Source organism: Zeus faber (genome assembly GCF_960531495.2).
Source record: "Zeus faber genome assembly, chromosome: 6".
Lineage (NCBI taxonomy): Eukaryota > Metazoa > Chordata > Actinopteri > Zeiformes > Zeidae > Zeus > Zeus faber.
This window is the reverse complement of record NC_137201.1, coordinates 27332098-27356831: the sequence shown is the minus strand read 5'-3', so window position 1 is coordinate 27356831 and position 24734 is coordinate 27332098. Positions and strand designations below refer to the sequence as shown.

The 24734-nt window shown below is 46.2% G+C and overlaps 2 protein-coding genes across 5 annotated transcripts; both read right to left on the bottom strand.

Moving 5' to 3' along the window:
• Positions 1–1430: 1430 nt before the first annotated feature.
• On the bottom strand, positions 1431–19492 carry ampd3b (adenosine monophosphate deaminase 3b; the record flags this gene model as incomplete). Of its 3 annotated transcripts, none has more annotated exons than XM_080002458.1 (16): positions 1431–3001; positions 4256–4366; positions 4664–4837; positions 5783–5903; positions 6172–6335; positions 6595–6721; positions 7545–7708; positions 8002–8133; positions 9103–9297; positions 10597–10726; positions 11228–11447; positions 11582–11747; positions 13637–13814; positions 14405–14630; positions 18928–19029; positions 19296–19492. In XM_080002458.1, the coding sequence occupies 15 exons, from the start codon at positions 18983–18985 to the stop codon at positions 2825–2827; spliced, it is 2343 nt and encodes a 780-aa protein (XP_079858584.1). In that variant the 3' UTR covers positions 1431–2824. The 3 variants fall into 3 exon arrangements, with proteins under 3 accessions (XP_079858584.1, XP_079858583.1, XP_079858585.1); XM_080002457.1 differs by lacking the exon at positions 19296–19492 and adding an exon at positions 19126–19204; XM_080002459.1 differs by lacking the exons at positions 18928–19029; positions 19296–19492 and adding an exon at positions 17758–18013 and having other exon boundaries at positions 1432–3001.
• A 1023-nt stretch (positions 19493–20515) lies between these two features.
• admb (adrenomedullin b) lies at positions 20516–24512 on the bottom strand. 2 transcript variants are annotated; one of them, XM_080002053.1, is made up of 4 exons: positions 24366–24512; positions 23475–23593; positions 23091–23201; positions 20516–22669 (listed from the first exon to the last, which is right to left on the bottom strand). In XM_080002053.1, the coding sequence occupies exons 2-4, from the start codon at positions 23576–23578 to the stop codon at positions 22402–22404; spliced, it is 483 nt and encodes a 160-aa protein (XP_079858179.1). In that variant the 5' UTR covers positions 23579–23593; positions 24366–24512; the 3' UTR covers positions 20516–22401. The 2 variants fall into 2 exon arrangements, with proteins under 2 accessions (XP_079858179.1, XP_079858178.1); XM_080002052.1 differs by having other exon boundaries at positions 23475–23590.
• Between the last annotated feature and the right edge of the window lie 222 nt (positions 24513–24734).

Genomic DNA, 24734 nt, shown 5'->3' with positions numbered 1-24734 from the left:
CCCCACAGAAAAAAAAAAATGGATAACGCTGAGGCTCCCCTACATCAAGAAACTCCTGAAAGCTTATAGGATTTACCCAATCTGCATTATATCTCATTACATCTCCCAAAAGCGTATAAATGGGACAGATGCTGCATTTTCTTTAAAATGTTTATTTTATATGTTAGGAACATATTTGTTAAAGAATCAAAATTAAAACAGACATTGAAACTGATAAATACGAAACAGATAAAAACATCACTTTACCCCAAAAATAAAATAGAATAAATTAGGCCATTACACAGAATGCACACAAAATAAATTAAGCCATTGCACAGAATAAGAGGGCACTTGTTCTACCAAGAGAGACCATTTCATTTCAATTTCTAAATAAAAAAAGTTCAAGATGGCTGTTTGGGGGCCCTTGGTGGCCTAGGTGCCCTATGCAACCGCGTAGTCTGCGTATAGCAAGAAACGTGCCTGGCAGTGATATATGACCCTGCAGGAGTAGTCAACACTAAGGACACCAAAGGATTTAGAGCCAAAAAAAACAGCAAACCCAGCTTCTCTTCTCTCAAAACGTCTTGGATGTCTCTTTGAAGGAAGTCGGTCGTGACTGTGGCTGTTAACGTGGTTTAAGCACTTCGCTCCTTTTTCACAGCTTTTCGATCTCCAGCACAAATGTAGTGCAAATGAGCATTTATTTGATTTAATCAGGTCGCTGGTGTGAGCACGGATCTCATCCGTGCAATTGCAATGTACTGTCATGTTGCAGCCTTAAGGTGGTAGCATTTACTATAGATTTATAGTAAACAAAAGACTGCTGGCGGTGGAGGGAGGGGTTGCAATACAGTAGATTTGAAAAGTAATGGAGTGATATAAAATATTGAGATCTATTACTCTTACTGTATTATTGTTATTAACAAATTTTGCACTTTACTGTTTTATGTTTAATGGAATTGAAATAAAGTGTTAACACTGTGGTTACTTGCTGATGTGTCTGTCTGTCTGGGGGTGGAGGGGCGGGGGCCGATCAGGCTTAAGAATGTGGGGGGTTCAAAACTGATAGTTAATGATAACACTTATACTTGATAATGCAAAAATTATGAAATGAAGAGATGTACAATCCCAGGAAAAATCACCAGAAACAATCTCGCACACAACGACACATGGCCTTACAATCCAACTTCCTGTCCATAAACCCTCCCATTCCTCTAACTGCTCAAGGTTTTTCTTTTCCGTAGTCACTGAATGCTTTAAGAAAAACACATTAGCATTAATAGATGTTATATGTTCGGTCACTAGGTCCTCTCCAGTTACACCTTTTAGCAATAAGAAATAAAAGCAAAGGAGAAACCATTCAAACAAATGAAACCTTATTGGAGGCCCTGGCCAAAACAAACAAAAGCAAGGAATGGACAACAAGCCAACCACTCAATGGACCAAAACATCATCGAACTAAGCGAAAAAAATAAAAATAAAACCTGAAAATGAAACTTGACTGTGATTCACCTCTGTAGCTGAAGCTGTTCATGACATTTCATAGCGGCGTGGTGATGACAGATCCTGGGGCTGTATGGGAACCTCCTCCCCAGGAAGGTCACGAGGTCGGGGCAGGCTCTGGTCATTATTCCAGCACAAGCTCCTCAACAGGTTCTTCTCAGATTCTCGCCTTGAAGCCTCGTTCAATACGCGAGGTCCCAAGCAACGCTGAGAAGCTGTTAGGAAAACAAAACAATTGATCATAAACAGTACGTGCGTCCCTTGATCGCCCACCTGGCCGTCAGCAGGCGCTGTGCACTGTGCACCTCCAGCTTCACGCCGTCCACACGACAAACTAAATACAGAGAACACAAAATCACGACTACCATCGTATAAATACTAAGGTATATAATGAAGTCCAACTTGTGATATTTGCACTTTACTGCTTTATATTTAATAGAATTGCAAGGAAAGGTTACCACTGTGGTTCCTTGATATCCTATTACTCGGATTTTCCAACAAAGGCAAGCTGCAACAGTTCAAATGATTTTATTTAAAATATAAAAACTTCAATTTATATGAGGTAAGAATGCACAGCAAAACCTTGATAACTTAAAAATGCCATCATGCAACAATGAAAAAGCCGATCAGGGTGAGGCGCTGTGGATGTGTTGCATGAATGTATTGAAAGGGAAGCGGTTTGCATTGGAGTGCGTGGTTGGCGTCTGGCAGGGAAATGAGCCGTTAGAAAAGGCTCATTTGCGTGCCGTAAAAGTGTAAAGCTGAACAGCAGTACAAATACTATTTTTGAATATAAACAAAAGTTCCCCGTCTCTATCTGCCTGAGGTAACTTAGGTTGACATTTTGTTTTCATATTATAAATTTTAAAAAAACAAAGAAAATATATAACTCTTCTCAGCATGCCCTGTAAAAGAAAGAGAAGGTGCACAAGAAAGAGATAAAACAACATTTTTTTCATTTGTCGACAAGAAGCTTATCAGGGATTCACATTTCATCTCCTCTTCTTTCATCCACCTGTGGGTTCATATTTTGCATGTTGTTCTGTCAAATAGTCCGGTGATGAACCAAAACCACCTTAAGTGCCTGCGTGTGAACCCCAACGGACTGCACTTAATCTCAATTAAAAGCAAATTAGAACTACAAACGAAAGCAGATATTGGGAACATTTAGAAAACAAGTTGTTGGTGTTCTCCCAGTGTCACGCGGGCCGAGGCGCCTTGCAGCCTGATCTAACGCCCCAGTCAGTAGCAACGGCAAGAAGCTGCAGAGAGAAACGACTGATCTTCCGGCGTCCGCACGCCCCTTCATCCGCCGCGTGACCGGCGGCGCCTGGCGGAAGCCTCACTCGGCGGGCGCGGCGCCGGCCTCCAGCTTCACGGCCTCCACCAGGAAGCTGAGCTCGTTGCACAGCGTCTCGTGGCGGTACGCCATGCGGATCTGGGCCACGTTGGTCCTCCGAATGTCATTCCCCTCGGGGCCGTCCTGCAGGTAGTTTGGACCGAGGAAGTGCTTCTTCTCCTGCGGAAAACAGGAAAAGGGAGGAGGTGTTGAGTAGTTTTGGCGTGTCCTCAACCACCGTGGTGTGCTCAGGTAGTGGTGACAGGATCGCTCCATATCTAGTAAATGATCGCAGAATACAAACAAACACCCACAATGCATTGCGACGGCTGGACGCCGTTGAAAGTTTCTGTGCCTCAACCCTCAACGCGCTGGAAGGCAGTGGAGCTGGAGGTGGAGCTGGAGGTGCAGATGGAGGTGGAGCGCCGACACCGTGATGTGTGTCCCCAGGAGCCATCGATGTTTTTACCTCACATACTGAAGGACGCTGGGTGACGCCAGCAACGTGCGCGGTGTCGTACGCCATTAGGGCAGCGGCATTAGTCTCGGTCAAAGCCGATTTGAAAGGCATTTCATCCAAATATAAAGGCTCCCAAACATCTTTACAAGATAAAGAAAGGTTTTATCGAAGGTTCCATAAACGTGAGTCTGCCGAGAGATCTTCCGGCCACGTTGGCAGTTTTGTTTGAGAGAAAATTTGGCGGGTGCGTGGACCCCGCTGGCACCACGCCAGGATACTTCCCCCCACGGCTTGCCTCGCCCCGAGATAGCGAGGCGTGAAGGTGAGATAGAAGGAAGACGAGATAAGAGGAAGATGAGATGAGATAAGAGGAAGATGAGAAGATGAGATAAGATGAGGATGAGATAAGATGAGATAAGATAGGAGGAAGGTGAGATAGGAGGAAAGCCAGCTGTGCCTCAAGGTCAACAAGGGTGGAATGTGAGAAGGGTGAGGGACATGACTGATTTTAATTCCAAAACAGTTGAGGCAAGTTTAAAAGTGATGTTCAGCTGACGGATGAATGTCTTATTGTACAATGTCGATAATTGTGCATTTTCTTCGATTATCGTTGGATTATTACTGGGCTGCGTGCGGTGCTTTTCTGGCGTTGCGACGCATCAAATCCACCCATCGGCGGCGGCGGCAGCCGTGCAGGGGTTCAAGCGTCCTGCTCAGGGACACTTCAGCACGCTGCCAGGTGGAGCCGGGACCCGAACCAGGAACCCTCTCCACTGCTGGACGACCCGCTCCACCTGCGCCACCGTCGCCCCAGGGGGATCCGTTTGATTATTTAACTGTAACGGTGAAAGCCGCCGCCGGGCCGCTCAGGAGAGGCTTCTTGTGCACATTATTGGACGGTATGGACAAGGACGTTCGGGTAGCGGCTACGGCCCAACCCCGTGGCAAACACACACTTTGGGGGTTGACCGTACCTGGTGTGAGAGGCCGCTCTGCAGGACGCTGTTCCTGGCGATCTCACACACGTCGCACGTGCTCAGCTTCCACAGCTGGGCTGCGATGGCGTACTCCTCCATCAAGGCCTCCTTCAAGTGGGAAAGCAGAGAAAGGCATCGATCAAGCGCTTAGTGTTGATAATCACACCAGGTTCACGCCTCAACTGCCGCTGCCTTTTACAGTGTAAATGGTTATGTACGGATGTGACTCCACCTCGCCACTTTATGAATCATCACATGTTGAATTTAGTATAAAAGCGCCTTTGATTCAAAAATCAAAGAGTTTTTGGTCGATCACACTTGAAATATCCCATATTGCCCGGTCCCGCAAATACCGCCTTTTGGCACTGAAGTGGGCGTGTCCCAGCGGGTCTCCGGGGCTCTGACCTTGGTGTAGTGGAACTGCATGGGGTCATCGGTGGAGAGCGACACACACAGGCCCTTGTGCAGGAACTCCCTCAGCGGGTTCTTGGAGTACTCCAGGAACAGGCTGTTGTTGCTCAGCGGGGACATGGCGATGGGAACCTGAGCCAGGTAGTAGAGGTACTGCAGCACCGGGCTCTGCGGCGAAGGGAGGAGGAGGAGGAGGCGCACGTCACAGTCGAGGGGTTTGCGGATTCCTCAGAGTTTGAAATTGGTTGTTTTTTTTGGGGGGATTTTTGGTTTTTTTCCAAGTCAACAATCCCACCCTTTCCCAGTAGATCCAACATCTGGGAAATGCTGGGAATGTTTTCCGACAAAGCTTAGCGCGACTAAACGGGCGACGGAGCGACAAATTAATAAGCATTTTTGGAATGTCGGTTAAACATCCTTTCTGGAGCGCGGGGGGAATCGGTTCTTGAAAAAGGCGAAACGCCAGATATGACAGGTATCAGGCATGAAAGGCCAGTGTCAGACTGAGGCAACGAGCTTAAAAATGTTTATGTCGTGTATCGAGGAAACGTGCTCGATCGAACCTAATCTTACTCTTTACAAACCTGGCATAGCGGTGTCGCTATGAGAAAACCTTCTCTCTTCATGGAAAACGTCTGTATTTAATTTTTTATGCAAAACCTCGATCATTGAGTCAATGAACGAAAAATAGGGTATAGGTTAAAAAGCCACCAGGGATTTCCTTTAAATGCTTTAGAGAGCCAATCAGAAACGACCCAAAGTGAATTATTCAGTATCTTTAAAAACAGAATAATTTTGTCGATCCAGAGACTTGCTAAATGACTCGAGGGGAGTATAACATTCGTTTCAATTTAACTTTTTTTTTTCCCCATCATGAATAAGTTGTACTGTACATTACTATTTATTTATTTTTTTTAAATGGTGAGTATTGAAAGAAACCCCAGAAAGAAAATCAAGGTTACATATCTCACTGCGCCGATTGCCATTTTGAGCCAGAAGCCGATTGGCTTTTTTTATGTCATTTTTCAAATTTAAAACAAAATATATCATATATGAAAAAAAAAAAAAATGCTGGCGAAAGTCATTTGTATAGTAAATGCGATGAGAACAGACCTTCTTGAGGTTGAGTCCGTGGGAGATGTTGTCCGCTGTGAGGAAGGCGGAGACCAGGTGGGTGATGGAGCCGGCCTCTCCGCAGTGGGGACGGAACTGGAAGGTGTTGAGTCCCCTCTCCCTGGAGACAAGTACAGCGTTGCCCCTTCAGCGAGGATGCTCGCGTCGGTCGCGCGTCACGGGAGGAGTCAGGCGCCGCCCGATCCAAATCACCGCACCGACGCGTTCATCAAGGTTTTGTTTTTGGGTTTTGTTTTTCCCCCCCCCCCCCAGATTGAAGCCGTTTAGGTTTTGTCTGGCGGTGCCGCGCCCCCCTCGACGGGGGGGGTCGTTTGAGGGTCGGTTCAACATGTCCACGAGTAGCGGGCACCGCGCCGGGCGGGACTTACTTGCGCAGGTTGTTGAGCACCATGATGTTGGCGTACATGTGGAAGAGGTAGTAGCTGTACGGGGGGTTGTCGTCGGCCGTCCACTCCTCGGGTTTGGGGCTCCTGATGGAGAACATGTGGTCGCTGTGTTTGGACTCGTCGTCCACGCTGTCGAATCCCGTGACCTGCAAAAGTCACAGGATCTCGGTCAAATCCCATAAGCTCCACCTGTGATCTGTGCGCGTACGTACATAATATGGATTTGGGGGATGCTGTTCACTGTAAATAACTGCTTCAAGCGATCTTTCACTTCAGTGTTAAGTTGAGTAATCATCTGTTTATTGATCAAACTGATGACCCTCCCGGCTTGAAATAAGCGGCGTCGACATTTCAGAAAGTTTTTTATCAGCAGCTGTTACTCCTCAATTCTGATTATTTACTTACATGTTTTAAAAACACGTGAGTCTCTCTGTTCTTCTGTGGATTGACCGTCGCCTCAAAGAGAGGAAGGAAAATGTTCTCCAGCATCTTGGCAAAGTTTGGCACCAGCTTCTTGGACCTGAAAATGTCACTGAACGACAGACTTAACTTAGCACGTCAGTCAGACTCATAGCACCGTACGCAAAGCCACATCCTCTGTCCTGCTTTCTGGAGGACGGCATCGTTTGGGTTTGAGCAAATACCTGTCGAGAGTCAATAGATGAGCAAGACGCTTAACCCCACCCTAACTGCTCCCCGGGCGCCGCTACACGCAGCCCACCGCTCCTCACATGCCTCAGTTGCTAGGATGGTAAAATGCAGAGAAATGCATTTCGTTGCCTCGGTACTTGTACCCTGTGCAATGACAATTAGTTGAATCCCATCTAATCTAGACTCACGTCTCAAAAGCTTGTATTTTCATGGCTGCTAAAACGTCAGTAGTTCATCAGAAAAGACACTTCCACAACAATGAAGTTGGGAGGACGTGATAGTTTGCAGTCAATGTCGGCCGAGCGCCCTCTCTTTTCTAAAACCTGGTGTGGCCTATAGTACGTCGCAAGATTTACGTTGCGAGACTTGTTCACCGCTGCAATACGCAGGACAGTGGGGCAACCGCGACCACATACTTCCACCATTCTGAGGCCAATCGCTTGGGTTCACGACGGATGGTGTAAAAAAAGGGAGTTTGGGTTAAAAGTACTGCAGTTTTCCTTTAAGTTCAGATCTGTTTCATATGTTTCTGCTGTTTGTGCGACAGCGATCAGTCCTGCAAGAACCCCGTTCCTTCTGATTGCGTTAACAGGACAGCGTTACCACATAGGAACCCGGCTCTGCATATGGTTTGTACATACAGTCGAGGCCTCAGGAATGCGCTCGCTATCTCTGAGGAATGTCCGCTTCCTCCCAGCACTTACTAGATCCTGGGAACTTGGATCATCCAGCGCATGTTGGGGGAGTGCACTTTGTGCTGGATGAACCATGTGGCCAGGTTCAGCCACTCGTCGGTGGAGCGACCGTAGATGGACAGACGGGGCTCGGCATGCTGGTATTTGCTCTCCTCCAGCCCCTGAGCCACTTCCTGCCGCCGGAAACCAACCACGGAGCCATTAAGTCATTGAGGAGCCGCAGGAAACCACGGCAGACGACGCAAATATAAACACAACACCCGGAGGTCAGCGCTAGAGGCCTGAGGGACAGACGAGCGCCTGAACAATGAGATCAACACAAACATCATGTACCCATGCAAATGAAATGAGGACGTGAAACTGGGAAGGAAAGGTTGTTTGTGATGTCAGCAGTGTAATCGCGTCGGCCTCCGAGACCACGCGGGTGCAAAGCGTAAGGTGGGTATGTTCACGGTTTGGACTATACCTTGACCAGGCGAGCAAAGTATTCTCCTTTTATGTAGTTGTCGGTCTTCAAGTAGATTTCTCTGAGTTCACTGGCTCCCACGGGGTTGTATTTGGAGTTGAACTTGTCAAAGCGATGAAATGTTTGCCTTCCCTGAGAGAAAGATTCGTGTGAGCGGACGAATGTCTTCGATTGACGGGGCGATTTTAATTCATCGTAGTGAGATTACGGAGGCAGCAAATGTTGCATGAAGCCCAAACAAATGACGCAACGCCAGATGAAATGCGTGAAACACCGATAATTGCAGCCTGGTGTCGACAGCTGTGGGTTGAGGCGGCATGTGATTTTAATTTTTAATTTTTGCTTTTGCAAATGACAAGTGGTGACATTCGGGACAAACAGTTTCCACTTTTGTTTTTTGTGTTTTTAATTGACGAACGACAAAGAGGTGTGAATTTTTTCGAAGAAAAAAAACAAAAAACAAAACCTTTGCAATGAGAAGCACGATTAAACACAAAGAGTACGAAATGAATTAGTCAGATACTGCTGTGTGTCTAAAAACAAAGCGACTGCTTCTCTCCAGTTTTTCCAAATCTTGTTTACCGCTGAGGAGGCGCTTGTTGCCCCGTGCAGCTGCTTGCAATAAACTCTGGGGCTTATTTTCTAAACCTCCGAAACACGGAGTGAATATGAGAGTACGACAGCGTTTCTCAAGTGGACCCCCAGGGCTCTGTTGCGCGCGTTCAGAGGTCTCGGAAAAACATTTCCGGAAGTTTTTTTTGTTTTGTTTTGTTTTTTTTCCTCTCTCTCAAAGGCTCAAATGTTTAAAAAAAAAAAAAAAAAACGCCAGATTAGTCCGCCTCAAATGATGTGGCAACACGGAAACGACGACCTCGCTCTACAACAACTCTTCCCCGCACGTTGTCTTAATTACCACGGCCGAAGCGCAATTTCCGTCGCTTTTGGCACGCGCGTGCGTCTTTTCTGGGGCTCACGAAGAGACGACGAGAAAATTTGGTTCTATTATTATGGGTGAAGTCGAAAAGTACTGTCGTAAGAGCGGCAGATTAGTTTGATATGTGGAACACAAAAAAAAAACAAAAAACCCCAAAGCGTTCTTACGGCGTGCACGTCCAGTGAGTCCACGGTGAGGTCGTAGGGGTCCATGGTGAGGTTGTGAAACACCTGCTTGAGGGTGATGGCCCGCCCGCCCCTCTCCAGCACCGCCCGGTCCGCCTCCGTCTTGCACGTCGTCTGGATGAACTTCAGCAGATGTTTCTGGTTCATGCAGGCCGCGGCGTGGATGTGGGTGTCGACCTGCGGGTGTCGTGAGACGGGAGACACGTTAGATGGCTTGGTCCGTGCGGCTCGGCCCCCCCCATCCCTCCATCCCTCCATCCCTCCACCCCCCCCCATCCCCCCATCCCTCTCCCTGTTGCGTCAGCCGGTTCTCGCTTGTCTCGAGGTGCAAGTGTTTGGGAAAATCCTCTGCATGAGCCCCGGGGTAGATGCACGGTGTTGGATGGAAAACTTTATTTATCACTATTATGGTAATTATCAGCCGCAAAAGGTAGTAAAATACGCAATACATGGAAGCAAACACTTACATTTTGAAGGCAAAATATGAAAGCCACATTGTTCTTGGAAATGTTCCACACAAACACACACGCACGCACATACACGCACGCAGGCACGCATGCACACACATACGCGCGTACTCGCAGCACTCGCATTCTCGTACTCACACACGCCCGCGCGCACACACACGCACACACGCATACTCGCAGCACGTACGCTCTCATACTCACACACACACACACACACACACACACACGCATACCCGCAGCACTCACACTCTCATACTCTCATACTCACACACACACACACACACCACACACACACACACACGCACGCGTACTCGCATTCTCGTACTCACACACACACGCGCGCACACACGCACACACACACGCACGCTACTCGCAGCACTCACACTCTCATACTCACACACACACACACACGCACACACGCGTACCCGCAGCACTCACACTCTCATACCCTCATACTCACACACACACACACACACACAAACACACACACACGCACACACGCATACTCGCAGCACGTACGCTCTCATACTCACACACACACACACACACACACACACACACGCATACCCGCAGCACTCACACTCTCATACTCTCATACTCACACACACACACACACACCACACACACACACACACACACGCACGCGTACTCGCATTCTCGTACTCACACACACACGCGCGCACACACGCACACACACACGCACGCTACTCGCAGCACTCACACTCTCATACTCACACACACACACACACGCACACACGCGTACCCGCAGCACTCACACTCTCATACCCTCATACTCACACACACACACACACACACACACACAAACACACACACACGCACACACGCATACCCGCAGCACTCACACTCTCATATTCTCATACTCACACACACGCACACACACACACACACACACACACACCTAGGAATAAAATGTGTGTGTGTGTGCACATTTTGTGAATGAGGCCGTCCTGCCGTCCATATTTTAAAACGTTCACAGGAACAAACCAACCTTTCTGACGTTGTAGAAGTCCCTGTGCGGGACGCCCTTCAGCTCCTTTAACTCGGCCATCTCGTTCAGCATCTCGTGAAGGTAGAACTTGGAACTCAAGAAGTTGAGTCGCCTGTGGCAGTAGGTTTTCCTGCGAGACAGTGATTCCACAGAAATACCCTGAAGAAGCACATTTTGTTGTAATCTTAAGCCAGAGGCTTGTGCCAGCGCGCATACAGCATATCCTGTTCAGCAGGAATGTACATACACTTTCTCTATTTGCAAATATCTCCATATTCATATCTGCATTTTAAAAAAGTATTGCTGTTTATGAACATATGTGGACTGGGAACTTTCTTAGCTTTAATGACTATTATGTTAATATTTAATCAATCCATCATCAATTTGCCTCGTTTGTGCAAATGTATTTTCCTGATCATTTTGATTCAGCATCGCCTTCATTTCGATTTGGGCTTTAACCCCAAGGAGCTGCCCGGTGCCGCTTCAGTGTCTTAATGCTTAATTTTTTTTAAAGCTCCACCTAAGTAACGGCACAAAAGTCAAAGGCCTCTCCGCAGTCCAACATCTTGAAGAAAAAAAACAAAAACAAAGCCCCGTCTTGCGTAAAACAAATAGTACAGTTTTCTCATACGTTGGTCCATCGACGATCATGGCGAGCACATGGCTCAGGTCGATGGCGAAGGTCTCCAGGTCTGGGTAGGGAAGGGCGTGAGGAAGTTGCTGCTCCAGGGCCTCGGCGCTCTCGTACACGTGCACTATGCCGTGCTTCATTTGCAGCGTGTAGTTCAGGTCCTCTGGGAGGTCGTCCATGGAGTACGGGTCCTCCCCTTCTCCAGGGCAGGGGCTGATATCTTGGGATCAATTTTGAAATCGCTTATGAGGAATTGTTTGAAACGACGTCTCAGAGTTACCGACATTCAATAAAATGTATTTAATTTTTTTTTTTTAAAAGCCCAGAATTGTCCCAGTTCTCCAACGATCCTACCGGGCAAGATCTCGTCGTCCTCACGCCACGGCCGGTCCTCAGCGCTGCGGAGGAAGCGAGCTGCGATCCTGGGGAAGCGATGGTAGGCCAGCCTGGAGTACTTCTCTCTGATGAACAGGGCTGCGAGCAGGCTCTTTGCCGCCTGCTCGTAGTCCTCCACGGTGATCTGGATGTGAGCACATTATCGAGCGTTCCTCAAAGGGAAGCTCAAACAGCCATGATGCATTTGGAGACAGTGGGCAATAAAATGTTATCTGGATATGAAAACAAAAAAGGATTATGTCAAAGCATTCCGGATTCTGGGAGGAAAATGAGCGGCTGAATTTCATCTTCAGCGTCACAATTGTGAGGGTCCCTGCTCCTGTCTTCTGCTCTGTACTAACCTCTTGTGTTTCATGTACCGGGGCCGTCTGCTTAAATGATGATAAAATTGAGGCATTTGGATTTCTTTGTGCTGTAAATGTAGTTGATTTCAATTTGCAGTTTTTGCAGTTTGTTTTGTGTGTGTTTCTTAAGCGGCATGCCGCATGACACAGATATTGCTCTGGTAAACTATGGTGTCGACATTGTAATGATTCACAATCTTCTGCCAAAGTTTAACTGGACAGGTCTTGATAAATGTTGTTCACTTTGTTAAGGTGATGCACGTTGTGTCGGAGCATATTGCAACATATATAAGCGACAGATTGCTCGCTCATCTCTATCCGGGAGTTTATGCTCTGATATTGATTGGCCGCTGGAAGGATGAACGTCCCGTTCTGAGAGTGAAGTCCATATACCCCGGTGGAGTACAGGGAGAATCGAGGACTTCCACATCTCCCTCCGATTCTTTTCTGTTTGTGTCCCTGGAACCTCTTATTAGGGATGGGTTTATGTCACCGGTGGACAGCGATGAAAGTGTGAAAGTGACACCGGGGCGAGGAACTCATCCATTTTGGCGTCAGCGTTGCCAATTTCCAGGAAAAAAGGCAACGCTGATGCCAAAATGGATGAGTTCCCCGCCCTGGCTGCAGAGGTGAAAAGCACCGCTTGAGGGTATTTCCACCAGAATGAGCTACCAGTTAGGGGACATGTTTTGTTGATAGTTTTGTTATAGAGCCATTTTTTCCATCTTGTGGTACCATCTAAACATTCCAAGCACAATCTGAACGTCTAAAGATAATCAACTGGGCCATTTCCGAGTACGGAGAGCTATGACACAAATGACTGGTGGAACCTGGTCCTTGGTTCCCCATTCCTTAAAGTAAAAACCCTTTGAACCACACTTCTTCTTGCCGTGCGTCCATTACCCTTGACCTGCATGTGGGGAAGTGCGGGGCGAGCCCGTAACTCTCGCTGGATTCTGTGGTGCCGGGTGACTCGGTGAGACGTGGCAGACTAAGGAGCTACGAGTCGTCGAGCCAAATGTAGATGGTTTGTTTGCGTCACTGGTCGGTGCCTTGGCCTAAAGAGCCTGCTCGTTTGAAGAGCTGTCCGTCCTGGTTTGGTGATGGTCTCCTACTCATCTGGTCGAGGATGACATTGATGCGGGTGATTCTAAACCAATGAGACGGCGTTTCTATGGAGTTTCAGAATCCGAAGTGGGGTGTATGTCGGACAGTCATGTTGCTGTGCCTTCATCATCCATCACCCGCTCGCCTCTGTCTTTGCTCTCTGTCTCCTCCTCCGGGATGGGGTGGCAGAACAGATGGTGCAAGTCGGTGGGGAAACTTTCGGTTTGAGTTATATTCTAACGTCTGATAAGTGTCTAATAAATGTGTATCTTTATTGGTGGTTTAGTTCATTGGGGTGAACAGGGAGCACTTGGGCAGGGCGCTTAGTTAGTTCTCTCTGTCTTTCCCTTTACTTTAGGTTTTCGCAATCCGACACTCTATTTACCACTTTACCACCTGTGATGTCGTTTTGCTTTAACGCCTATTATTGTTGTTTTTTGATAAAGTTAATACATCAATTTGCTTATTTCCCCTATGTTTTTTGTTTCCATTTTTTGTCACGACCTCAAGAGCCCAGGACCTTGAATTTGACACAATCAAATGTAATGTCGATCCGCTTTACCCCGGCGCAGTAATCTCCGCTGATGGTGACCCTCTGGAATTCGGGAACATTCTCCGGCAGAGGAGGCTCGGGTGCTTTGGGGGAAAACAGAGGGGAGTCCACAGAGAAGACCGAGTCGGTGCACGCAGGTATCTGCAGAGACACCGACTGGGATCGCTTCATCTTGAAACTCTTCTTCCTAATAGGGAAGAGTGTGTTTAATCCAAGAAGGTGGGGGGGGATTACAATAATCCTACCTATTTCGAAAGCAGAGTTGGTTGTTTTTATTTATTTTTTTATTGACATATTAGGTGACTCGAATCAACTGCTTCAATCCCCCAAACACAAATACAAGGTCAAGAAGTCAATGCACATTAAATTCTGCGTTGATTAATAATATCGTCCACAACCCAAACAACTTTTAAAATATAAGGGGTGCACGGCAACTACAACAGGATGTAAATTGAGTCTAAATTAAGTCTGACGTATCCATCTTTTAGTAAATTGTACATTAGGTACTGTAGTAAACAGATGCAAAGGGCTTTCTTCTCCTTCCTGTACACACAAAAATAAAACCCTCGCATCAACGCACAAAAACCCCCGGAATGATTTTGAATAAATATTTTTAAATTTCATATAATATGTAAAAGTTTACATGTTTAAGCTGACTTTAAAAATCATAATTTCAAATTAGTTATTTGAAATGGGCTCAACTTGAATCTATTTCTTCCGGATTTTTTTTTTCTTTAAGGCTTTGGGGCTTTTTGGGCTGTGTCCATGCGGCCTCACCTCTTGGTGGACGCCTCGGACTGCTCCTCCGCCATCTCCTTCAGCAGCTCGCGCTCCCTGTCCTCGTGGAGGCCGATGGGACAGTCCTCGGGCACGGTGAACATGGCCAGCACGTCCTTGCTGTCCTCCTCCTTCAGCGCCGAGGCGTACACCTTCTCCGCCAGCAGCCGCACTTGCTCGTCCATCTCACTCACGGAGATTTTGGGGAAAAGCCGTGGTGGCATCTCTGAGGAGGTGTAGGACACCGTTTTGAGGTTGAGTCAAACGTGGAGCAGTGGAACTGGGTTTTTTTCTCTCTAATACGTTTTAAGAGGTAGAAAACAATTTTTTGCATTTTGCTCTTACAAGGCAGCCTGCGTGCCAGAAATCCTGTGCATGTGCAAATAGATGCACGCCTAGTCCAATCACAATTAAATAAGGAAAGAAGATAAAAGAGCTGTGATTGGTTCATTCTTGTGTTGCGATTCCTCTTTTTCAGATTCGGTACTTGGCGAGCAACTCAGTAAAAAGAGTTGTTCGATTTTCCGCCTCTCCATTTGACTTCCGGTACACTAGAAGCAGAAGGGTGGATTGGCTGGGGGTGGAATGGAATTATCACAAGAATAATTTAAATATGTGCGCGGCGTGGGGATGGTTTGGGTTGAGCAGCCACACCTGACCTGGATCTAGGTGATTGTGTTCATGTATGCAGATCCAGGTCGGGTGTGGCTGCTCACCACACCCTCCCCGCGCCACAGTGTTAGCCCGAAGATTCACTTGCTGCCCGAGTGACTCCTGAATCCAAACTCATTCAGAAGATTTGTTCGCCGCAAACCAATCGTTTGTGAGTCTTGCACCACCGGTGTCTAATAACTGGTCTTCACACTGAGGTCCCTGTGTGTAGACAAGAGCTGTGGAGAGCAATGGTGGCTGCTAAAAGACAAACAAAAACTCTCACCCAGGGGCCCATATGGATTTCAACCCTGCCCCTGACAATAAGGTGATATATTTTCCTAATAGTTATGAACGCCCCACTTCACCGTATGTATTGTTACTTTCTATTATTGTCAGAGGGGGGTGTTAGAGCCTGATATGAAGTATTGCCACAGTTAGGGAGAGAAAAACATGATCTTACGAGGCTCAGTAAACACTAATACCACCAAAGTAAACTGGAGGCGTCCAAACGGTAACTTGAGTTTGGCTCATTTTGCAATGTCTCTTCTTCGCGGCGGTAAACGTGTTCTCAGCAGCAGGATTGTGTTTCAGGGATGAGTGCATGTGCCGCCTGCATCTCATTTATAAGTTTATACTTACCGCTTGAAATAACCGGTTGGGCTGCTTTTTTACACCGACAACATGACCTCTGACCCCAAAAACCCAAGCAACACAGAACAAAAAAAATCAAATCACATCACATGGGATTCTCAATATGATATATGTATATGTATTAAACAAATTTATTCTAATATGGAACAAAATGGCGTAAAAGAGACATGGGCTGAACGCAGCCTGTAAATGTATAAGACATTAGCATGGCACTCGTTGTAATAGCTGCCATTCCATGCTGTATTTTATAATGTCAACTTTGTTGAGTAGTGTAGTAGTAGTATGGATTTTATTACTGTATTTTTCATACAAGCAAATCAAATGTTACGAGTATGAATATTCTTAAGGATTTGTCTACTTCTTTCACAATTGTCCAAAGCGCTTAATCTCGCAGGCCATATATGGCATTGAAGCTATTAGTATTTTTATGACAGTTTATGACAGCCGAAGTTTTTTAAGAGAGAAAAAAAGTTTTTTGCTCTGCTTTGAAGGGAAAACACAACTCTGACCCTTTGTTTCTACATGTACAGTTATTTATACAAGCCTTTGCTTATGGTTCCCAGGGATGGGGAAAAAAACAGTTGTGTGTTTGTACAGCATGACCCAATTTTACTCTGCAACCGGAGAGATTCTGTCGATTGGTGTTTGAATACCTTCTGTGTTGTTGTAAATCAGCTTCTACACCAAATGTATCAGCCCCACAAAGCCTTGAGGCACATTGGCAACTTGTGCTGCTCTCCAACAACTCATCTGCGCTGCCGTTGTTTGTCTATTTTGATCACCACACTGTCACGGTTGCTAATAATATTGGTGTCATCTGCGGGTCACTCGCGGTTTCCAGAATGGATGCTTGTGAGAAGATGTGAGTCAACAAACACCGGAGCGACATATTCATCACCGCCATATCAAGTGCCGGTTGACTCCGCCTCCCACCAAATGTTTTGCTGCAACCCTATCCGTCTGCAGCCCCCTTAAGGGACGCCTCAAACATTTCTCCACACGCAGGGACACATAGCGGCATGTTCCAGTGTCTTTAGGAAGCCTGCATTCCTGAAAGGCCTTCACGGCACATGTTACATTTGCTTTGAATGTGGGACACGACCCCACAGCCCACATTCCGCCTGTGGTACACTACCTAAACCAGGCAGAATGCGTATTAGGCTTGGACAATTGGGCAAATCTATGGGCAAATCGGTAATTGGCTGAGTCCAATCGGCAGTTGTTGTTTTTGTGGGCGATTTTTGTCCTTTCATTTTGCCCATTTAACGCTCTGCCTCCTTGAGAATTCAGGTAAATTATTCGTCAAATAATTAACCTGTCGTGGCGAACCAAGGGGCATGGCCAAGCACCGGCTGCAGACGACAGCATGGTTCCCTTTCCGGCGGCCACCAAGCTGCCTCGAATCGATCAATTCGAGACAGGGTGCTTTCCTAATGATTGTCTGTCTTGCAGAGGGACTCGGCACACTTGTCCCTCTGTACAATAAACACTCTCGTATGTGCACCACGGCAAGAAAGACTCCGTCTCCCTCCCTAAACCCCTATCTGCGGGCAGAGACGCCCACACCTGTAAAGTGCAATTCAAATCATGCGCGAAAAGGAACTGGCAGTGGAAATTGCACCATGTGCAAGTTCTTGTTGCACTGATTCGGTTAGGCAATGCGTGGGACAGAACATGATAAACATCTATGTAATTATTTTAATTGTGGTGAGCCGGAGATCATGAGACGGAGATCGCAACTTGTGCGTTCTCACAACTGAAAGCAAAAATGCATATAGCCTATAAGGAGTGCAATCAAATAGGATCTACGCTTCTTATGAAGGATGGGAATGAAGGTTAATGAGTGGAATTGACCACAAAGCGTGATGTAAATTATATCAATAAAAATAAAGATTCTGTCTCCGTTGACGTGTCCATCGAGTCAGACCCTCCTGGTTGCTGGAGCCACAGGCATTTACTGGCAGTTGCAGATACTCCAAACAAAATAACTTATTTTCTGTGTCACCGCAACAGTGTCATCAGCAGAGTAAACTGTGTCTGTCTCTTACCTTCCACTGTGATTTGGGCCATGGCTGGCGGTGACAGTCTCTATCTCCAAGTATTAAACTGGTCCCAATCTGTTAGGAATCTGCCTGAATCTTGTGTTGTGCTCTTTCAGTCAGTACCGATGACTGACAACAGACTTTGATGCGCAGGCTTTTGGTTCGGCCTTTGTTTCTTCTTTGAACCCCCCCGCCCCCCAGCTCTTTTTTTTTTTTCCGTGTGTCCGCTGCTCCAACCCAGAGCGTGAGTCAGCGCACCCAGTATCACCGACTCTTATCGGAACCTCTCAAATCTTCCCGCTGTCTCTTTCTCTTGATAGCTTCGACGTGTCTCTCCACCGGGTTTGCGCCTCGACCGCGCTCTGATGGTTGGGCTCGACTGTTTATCTGCATGCCGTGCACAGCATGACGCAGCTGCTGCTCCTTGTTGTTCTCACAAGTCATCCCTCTATTTTGGGGCGTCGAGAGCCCCATAGTGACAAGGCCTGCTAATCCGGGCCGGTATGGGAAGACTGGCTGCTGCAGCTCGGGCGAGGCCGTGAGCACAGCCTGACTGAGATGGGGCAACGGGGACGTAAATAAAGATCCTCACAGCTGTTGAGCCCTTCATTGTCTCGAGGCCATCACCTCGTGTGGACCGCCGCGGGACAATATCTCCACGTTGGTTTGTTTTATTGAGGCGGTTCCGTGTGCCACGGCGTTAGCGTTACCGGAGTTGCCCGCGCCGGTGCTGCAGTAGCACCTCAGCGAAACAGAAACCCCGGTCATGTCAGCGGCTGTAGCTGTGTTGAAATGTCTATCCACGTAAAATGTCGGCTGTGAAAAGGGCCCACTACACGAGCGCCCGTAGGAGTTTGTCACATTTGTGGCAGTGCCCTGTGATGTTGAAGTGAGATCAGGTTCTTTGGCTTTTGTTGAACAGCGCATGGCAAATTACACACCCTCCAGTGATCTAAATCCCAAAGCCTTAAAACTTTAGTCCATATTGCCGGTGCAGACAACGGCCACGGACAACGGACAGGTTATTTAGCGTGTGCTGCATTGCTAAATTTGTGTTGCACTTATTCAGCATTATACTTCCTGATCTTCCTGCCCCAATTCTATTTCTGCAGTGAGCGTAGAGAGGCGTCAACATCGATATAGATTGATATAAAGTGAGCTATGTGTGTGTCTTACCTTTCCCCAAGTTAGGTGTAGACTGTTGCTTATAGAGGGGTGTCTCTCGTCTCCTCATGGTGACAGCTAGGGTCAGGATTTTTGATGCTTCTTCCTGTGTATCTTAAAGCAAAATGTCATAAAACTTTACAAACTTAGTTAAACAGTTAAGTAAACGACAGCAGCAGAGGCACCGGATGATGCTCGAGCAGTAGGTACCAGCAAGAAGGAAGTAAATACGCCGCACACTGCAAGTACATGCACAGGAAGTGAGCGCCCAGAGAGCCTGTAAAATCATTGGTAGGTGTGACTATTCACAGAATATCTGCAATATGGGAAAGAGTGTTAGTAGAAGTGTCGAAGCCTGAAGCCTCCATCATTGTACTCACCGTCTGTGCGATCTCGCTCAGGGAAATGCCTGTTTGGAATGTGGAGAGTCTTGCCAGAGTCTTGTCACTGGACAGCAGATAAAGCCGAAATACAGCTGTGGTGTCAGCTTCAGTCCTGCAGGCACAATTAACTCTTTCGCTGCCGCTTGGCAACTAACGCCTCGGTGCTGCCTTTGCGTGCCTCAGTGCTGCGTTGGACGAGGGGAAATGTGTATTTGTCCGTGTGCTGCTCTCCGCCCATAAAACAACAGTGAAGTGGAAAAAAAAAATGTACAGGGGAACTATTTATAAACCGCACCCTTCCTTGTTTAGTCATAGCTCTCGCGTACCAGCTCCGAATGGCACACAAGGCCACACACATAACATAACATAACATAACATAACATAACACTGCATGACATTGACATGTATAGAAATGATATTCTACAAGGTAGCACCTCTCTTCATAACCCTTAGAAAATAAGACCTGTCACACACTTGACATTGTCCCTTTAAGAGATCCTTTGAGTCAAGACCACAATAGCTGGGCAACCGGAAGGTAAGGGTATCTGAGATGTTTTGGACACCACACCGTGTTGGGGTAATCACACTGTGACATGCGACGGAAGGGCGAATTTCCGCCTCCCCCGATAATGTCAGCTCACCAGGGTCAGGGGCTGTGTCAGTAAACGGTGCTCACCCTCCCTTTAATATTTCACGTTACAAAAACAAACTATTTAGTTTAAGATTCCCAAAGCTCCCCACAGTGCTGTTGCCGTTGATGCATTTCAGCCCAAATAACGATGACAAATTGCACCCGGGACCTTTATCTCCAGCAGTGCCCTGTCCTCTCTGCTGCTAATTATGCCCAGCATTTGATATCATTTTAGCGGGTATAATACATGTATTTTGTTATTTATTGTTCTAAAGTAATAGCACATTTATCCTAGTTACACCATGAGGTAATTGTCAACAGAGAATGTTTAAAATCTCTGTCTTTAATTAAAGTTCCTAAACAGGAGCAACAAAAATCAATCTAATCGAATCAATTTTTTTTTTCCTCATCTCATTCCTCAGATGCACTTTTAATTTGACACAGAGGTTGAGTTATGATGTATTATGAAAAACCCCAGAGACACGGCCGCAGTGTTTCCAATATCACGATTTAATGGCACTCATTCAGATGAGATGAAATATCAAAACTATGCATATCTCTACAAAGCCTTGATCACAAAGGCATTTGAAGACACGCACACTATCTCATATTGTTCCATTTATCAATGCTTGGATCATTTCAAGATGTTGTTATCAGTTCTGCTGAAACGATTACGTATTAAAACATGTTGAACCAATACAAATTAATTGGGATGCATGTTTTCATATAGTTGAACTAAACTTTTTATCATTTAAAAAATCTAGTGTTCTGCATTAGATCCCTATCCCCTAACATGTTAACCATGTTAACCTGTGTAAACCACTCATCCCCATGACCTAAATCATCACAGGCAAATTAGAATTTCCATTCGTGCAAAATGTGCCTCATCATTTTTAATTCAATTTGGTTTGACATGACATGAAAAATGATGAGGCTACACATTTTTGTTCCTGGTTCTGACTAATTCCTATCACACACACACACACACACACACACACACACACACACACACACACACACACACACACACACACACACACATTCCTTTCCAAATCAAATAATGTGGCAGAGTTGTTTCTGACTTCATCTTCATTGTCATTGCAGGTATGTACAGTACATTATAACCCAATTTAGGAACAATTAGACTTTATAAACCAGGTTAAATAAATTCATGTCTAGCTTAATCTGTGATAAAACAATTAAATTCCTCGTATAAAAGAAGACAAAATCACAAAAAAATAATCTAATTCTATAAGTGCTTGGTTGAAATATGTTCATGTAAAATATTATGGAAAATGGATTCTAAAACGACCTGGAGCTACGACTTGTAATGTATTCAACTCCAGAGCTAGATGGCAGCACAGCACCTTTCATAGAGAGTCCATACACTCCAACAATCCAACCAAAAATCCAAAGAAATCCAAAAAACACAGCCAGCCCTTCGGCTCCGATTGTCCTTCCTTCAGTCACCATGGGTGACCTTTATCTGCCAAAGCAAAGTCCTGGAAAGCACATTTATGGAGTATGGGAAGAGATCCCGCACAATTGATTCATAATGATTACACTGTGTAAAGAAATACATTTGCACAGAAAAGGCAATGAATCAAATTTAAAAAAAATCCAAGATAAGTCAGATAGTTATGATAATAGAGTTAGAATTGGAATTATTGAATTGGCCTATTTTTATTTATTTTACTGCAATGCATGTTTCAAATACAGGGTACAACGTATCAAGTTATTTACACAATTAAGCTGCATTAAATACTTCATTAAATATTTAATTCATCAATATATTTTTGTTTAAATGAAATTGGTTCTATAAAAATATAAATGGAGGCTAGTGTCTATATGCTTAAATAAATGCTAACTTCATACATTTCTTTATATACAAAATAAAGTTATCCTTGCAGGGACTGAGACATTGCACTTTGCGAACGCGCAGCTCCGCTCAGCTCGCGTGTGAGACGGTTTGGAGCGCAGTAACTTTCAATAAAGGATCAGCGAGAGCTTTGAAATCCCTCTCCAGGCCGGCCTCGGCTCCTCCGCGGCCCATGGATGAGAGTGATTTAGGGGGAGGGCTCTTCAGGGACAACCCTTGACAGCAGAAGGTTGGAGCTGCCAGCTGAAGAAGAGACAAATATTCTTGTCAAGTCCAGCAGATCTGAAGTCGAGTTTAATCCGCAAAAATAAAAATCTGAAACCCGCCGACATCTAAACCAGCTCGCAAACATGGCACACGGGGGCCCCCCGGCGCATGCACATTCCCACCCCCCATGCACGCCTACACAACACACGCCCGTCGACCGATGCGGCCTGAGACCCGAGTGTCCTCCGATCGGCGCGACCCGCCAAACTCTCTGCAACGACGAAAAAAACCCCAAAAAAACCACAGTGCGAACTTATCTCTCCGTCCGCCGCAAGAGCAGAGGACGCGAAACCGAGTCCCTCTCCTCTCCCCTCCGGGTGCCTGTCTCAGGCCAGCGCGGGTGCAGCGGGGCCTCCGCGTCCCCCCGGGCCCGGCCGGCCTCCGCGGCTGCGGGGGTCGGGCCGGGCGCGGGGCTCCCACGCGGAGCGGCGGCGGCGGCGGCCGTAGCCTTTTGAGCCCATCTTTTCCGGGGGAGCGGTGGCGTCTTTGCTCTTGTCGGTGACCTGGTGCACCCAGAAGATGAGGTCGTGGACCGTGCACGTCACCAGGTAGCAACCCTTTTTGGGCAGAGTGCCGGCGGATCTGGCAGATCTGCTGGTGGAGCCGAGGGCGGGGGGAAGGAGAGAAGGATAGGAATGTGAAATCAACAGGACTTGACATATAATTGAGCTTGCATGTCGCTCATTGCCATCCAATTACAATTACGAGCAATAACTTAGACAGAAGGGAAAGTAAAATTCCACTTTGGGATTTTGAGTCAAGCATGTTGGATATGCTAATTAGCACAAGCTGGGGGTCCAAATGAAGAGTGGAATCAGCTGGTCAGTGCATGGCTGGAGCAAAAACGTGGCGGGATTAAAACTTTTTACTTTCTGAACCTGGAATTACGTATAGCTCCACTATTTGGGGCTGAGGGCTTTATTTTTTATTAGTACCTGTCCTCAGTACCCAACAGCCCATGTGGCTGTTCGTGCAAAGTCTGTAGAAGCATGTGATTGAGAGCTTTCCTTCTTACCTTGACTGAACCGCAAGAGGTCCAATATGTGGTTCGGGGCCCTTTTCAACGGCCGTCGGAGAGCTGTTGCGGACGTCTCTCTTCACGCGCCCCAGCAGCCAGGCTTTAAATCTGGAATGGAGTTCAGAGCATAGCACGTCAGTAGCATCCAGCGTTAGGCGACTCGATGATTTGCCTGCCTAACCCTAACCCTAACCCAAATAGCAATGACTTTGTCTGTGTCGCTCAACAACTTATCCTCGATCAACTCTTGAAGGAAGGTGTCACCGTCCAAACACCTCGGCTTGAACACTGGAGCCTGGTCGACAGTGCATCGACCTCTAAAGAACGACGTATGGAAGCATCAAGCTCCACTACACCTTTCTCCCTCACGGAGCAGCTCACCTCTTTCTCAGGCCGGAGCCGTACTCCCCTGGCGCTCCCCGTGCCAGCGGCAGGACGGCGGTGAAGACACAGCAGCAGACGACCGTGTGCAGGGCTAACCTCATACTGACCGGCAGCTGCTGGGGAAAGAGAGACAGGGCTGGTGTAAATCCCACCTTAACAAGGCGGAGGAGCTGCGACCTGCACCCAGCGCAAAGTCTGACGAGGGTGGATGTAGAGCTGGGGGCTCTGGTTTTACACCCAGGTAGGCATCAAGTCGTAACCCCAAACCTAGTTATTTTAACCAGATATAAAAAAAACAAAAAAAAAACGGATCTCCTACTTACTGTAAATTCAGAATCGGCTATTTCAAGATTTTTTAATCTAAATTATAAGAGCTACAAAAAGCCATTTTCTAGATGAACACATTTTACACATAAGCATGTAATGTACTGATGTGTGATAAATCATTTTAAATATCAGCCAAAGTTTTTTATTATAACTCTTATTATGTTCGATACTGCTGGAGAGGATATCCATTTATAAGTTATGTCCATCAACCCCCCGCCCCCATATAAAAACTACTAAATAAACAAACACAGGGTACAATGGATCAAGTTATTTGCATTGTAAATAAAATATTTCAAGTCTAATTCCAGTAATTTTCCAAGTTTTGGAAAAATGCCAATAGTGTTGTAATGTGCATCATTTTTGAGACTCAAAAACCATACACACACACAAAAAAACATATAAATATATATATATATATATATATATATATATATATATATATATACACATGTTATATATATATATATATATATATATATATATATATATATATATATATATATATATATATAATTTTACTTTAAGCTTTCTTATTTATTCCATTCTAAATATAAGGCTTACCTTAGGCACTTGCTTGCAATGTGAAACAGTGGGTTTGTCGTGTGCATCCAAGCTTGTTGGCTGGTAGGTTTAGGTGCTTGGCTGGTAGGTTTAGGTGCTTGGCTGGTTGGTTTAGGTGCTTGGCCAGGCTTTCAGGAGATTACTATGATTTCATTTCTTCTCTGAAGTTAAAACTGCTAATGTGAGAGGCTTTATAGAGAGAAGGAGGGAACAGTACCTGAATGCCAGACCCAGTGGGAGGGACTATGGGACAGTTCACCCTATCCCTCCAAATTTAGCCATGTAAGCCAATAACACAATGTTAGGGGTTATAATTGACTCCAAAATCCCCCGCCAATCTAAAATATAAACAATGTCCTCCCCTAAATT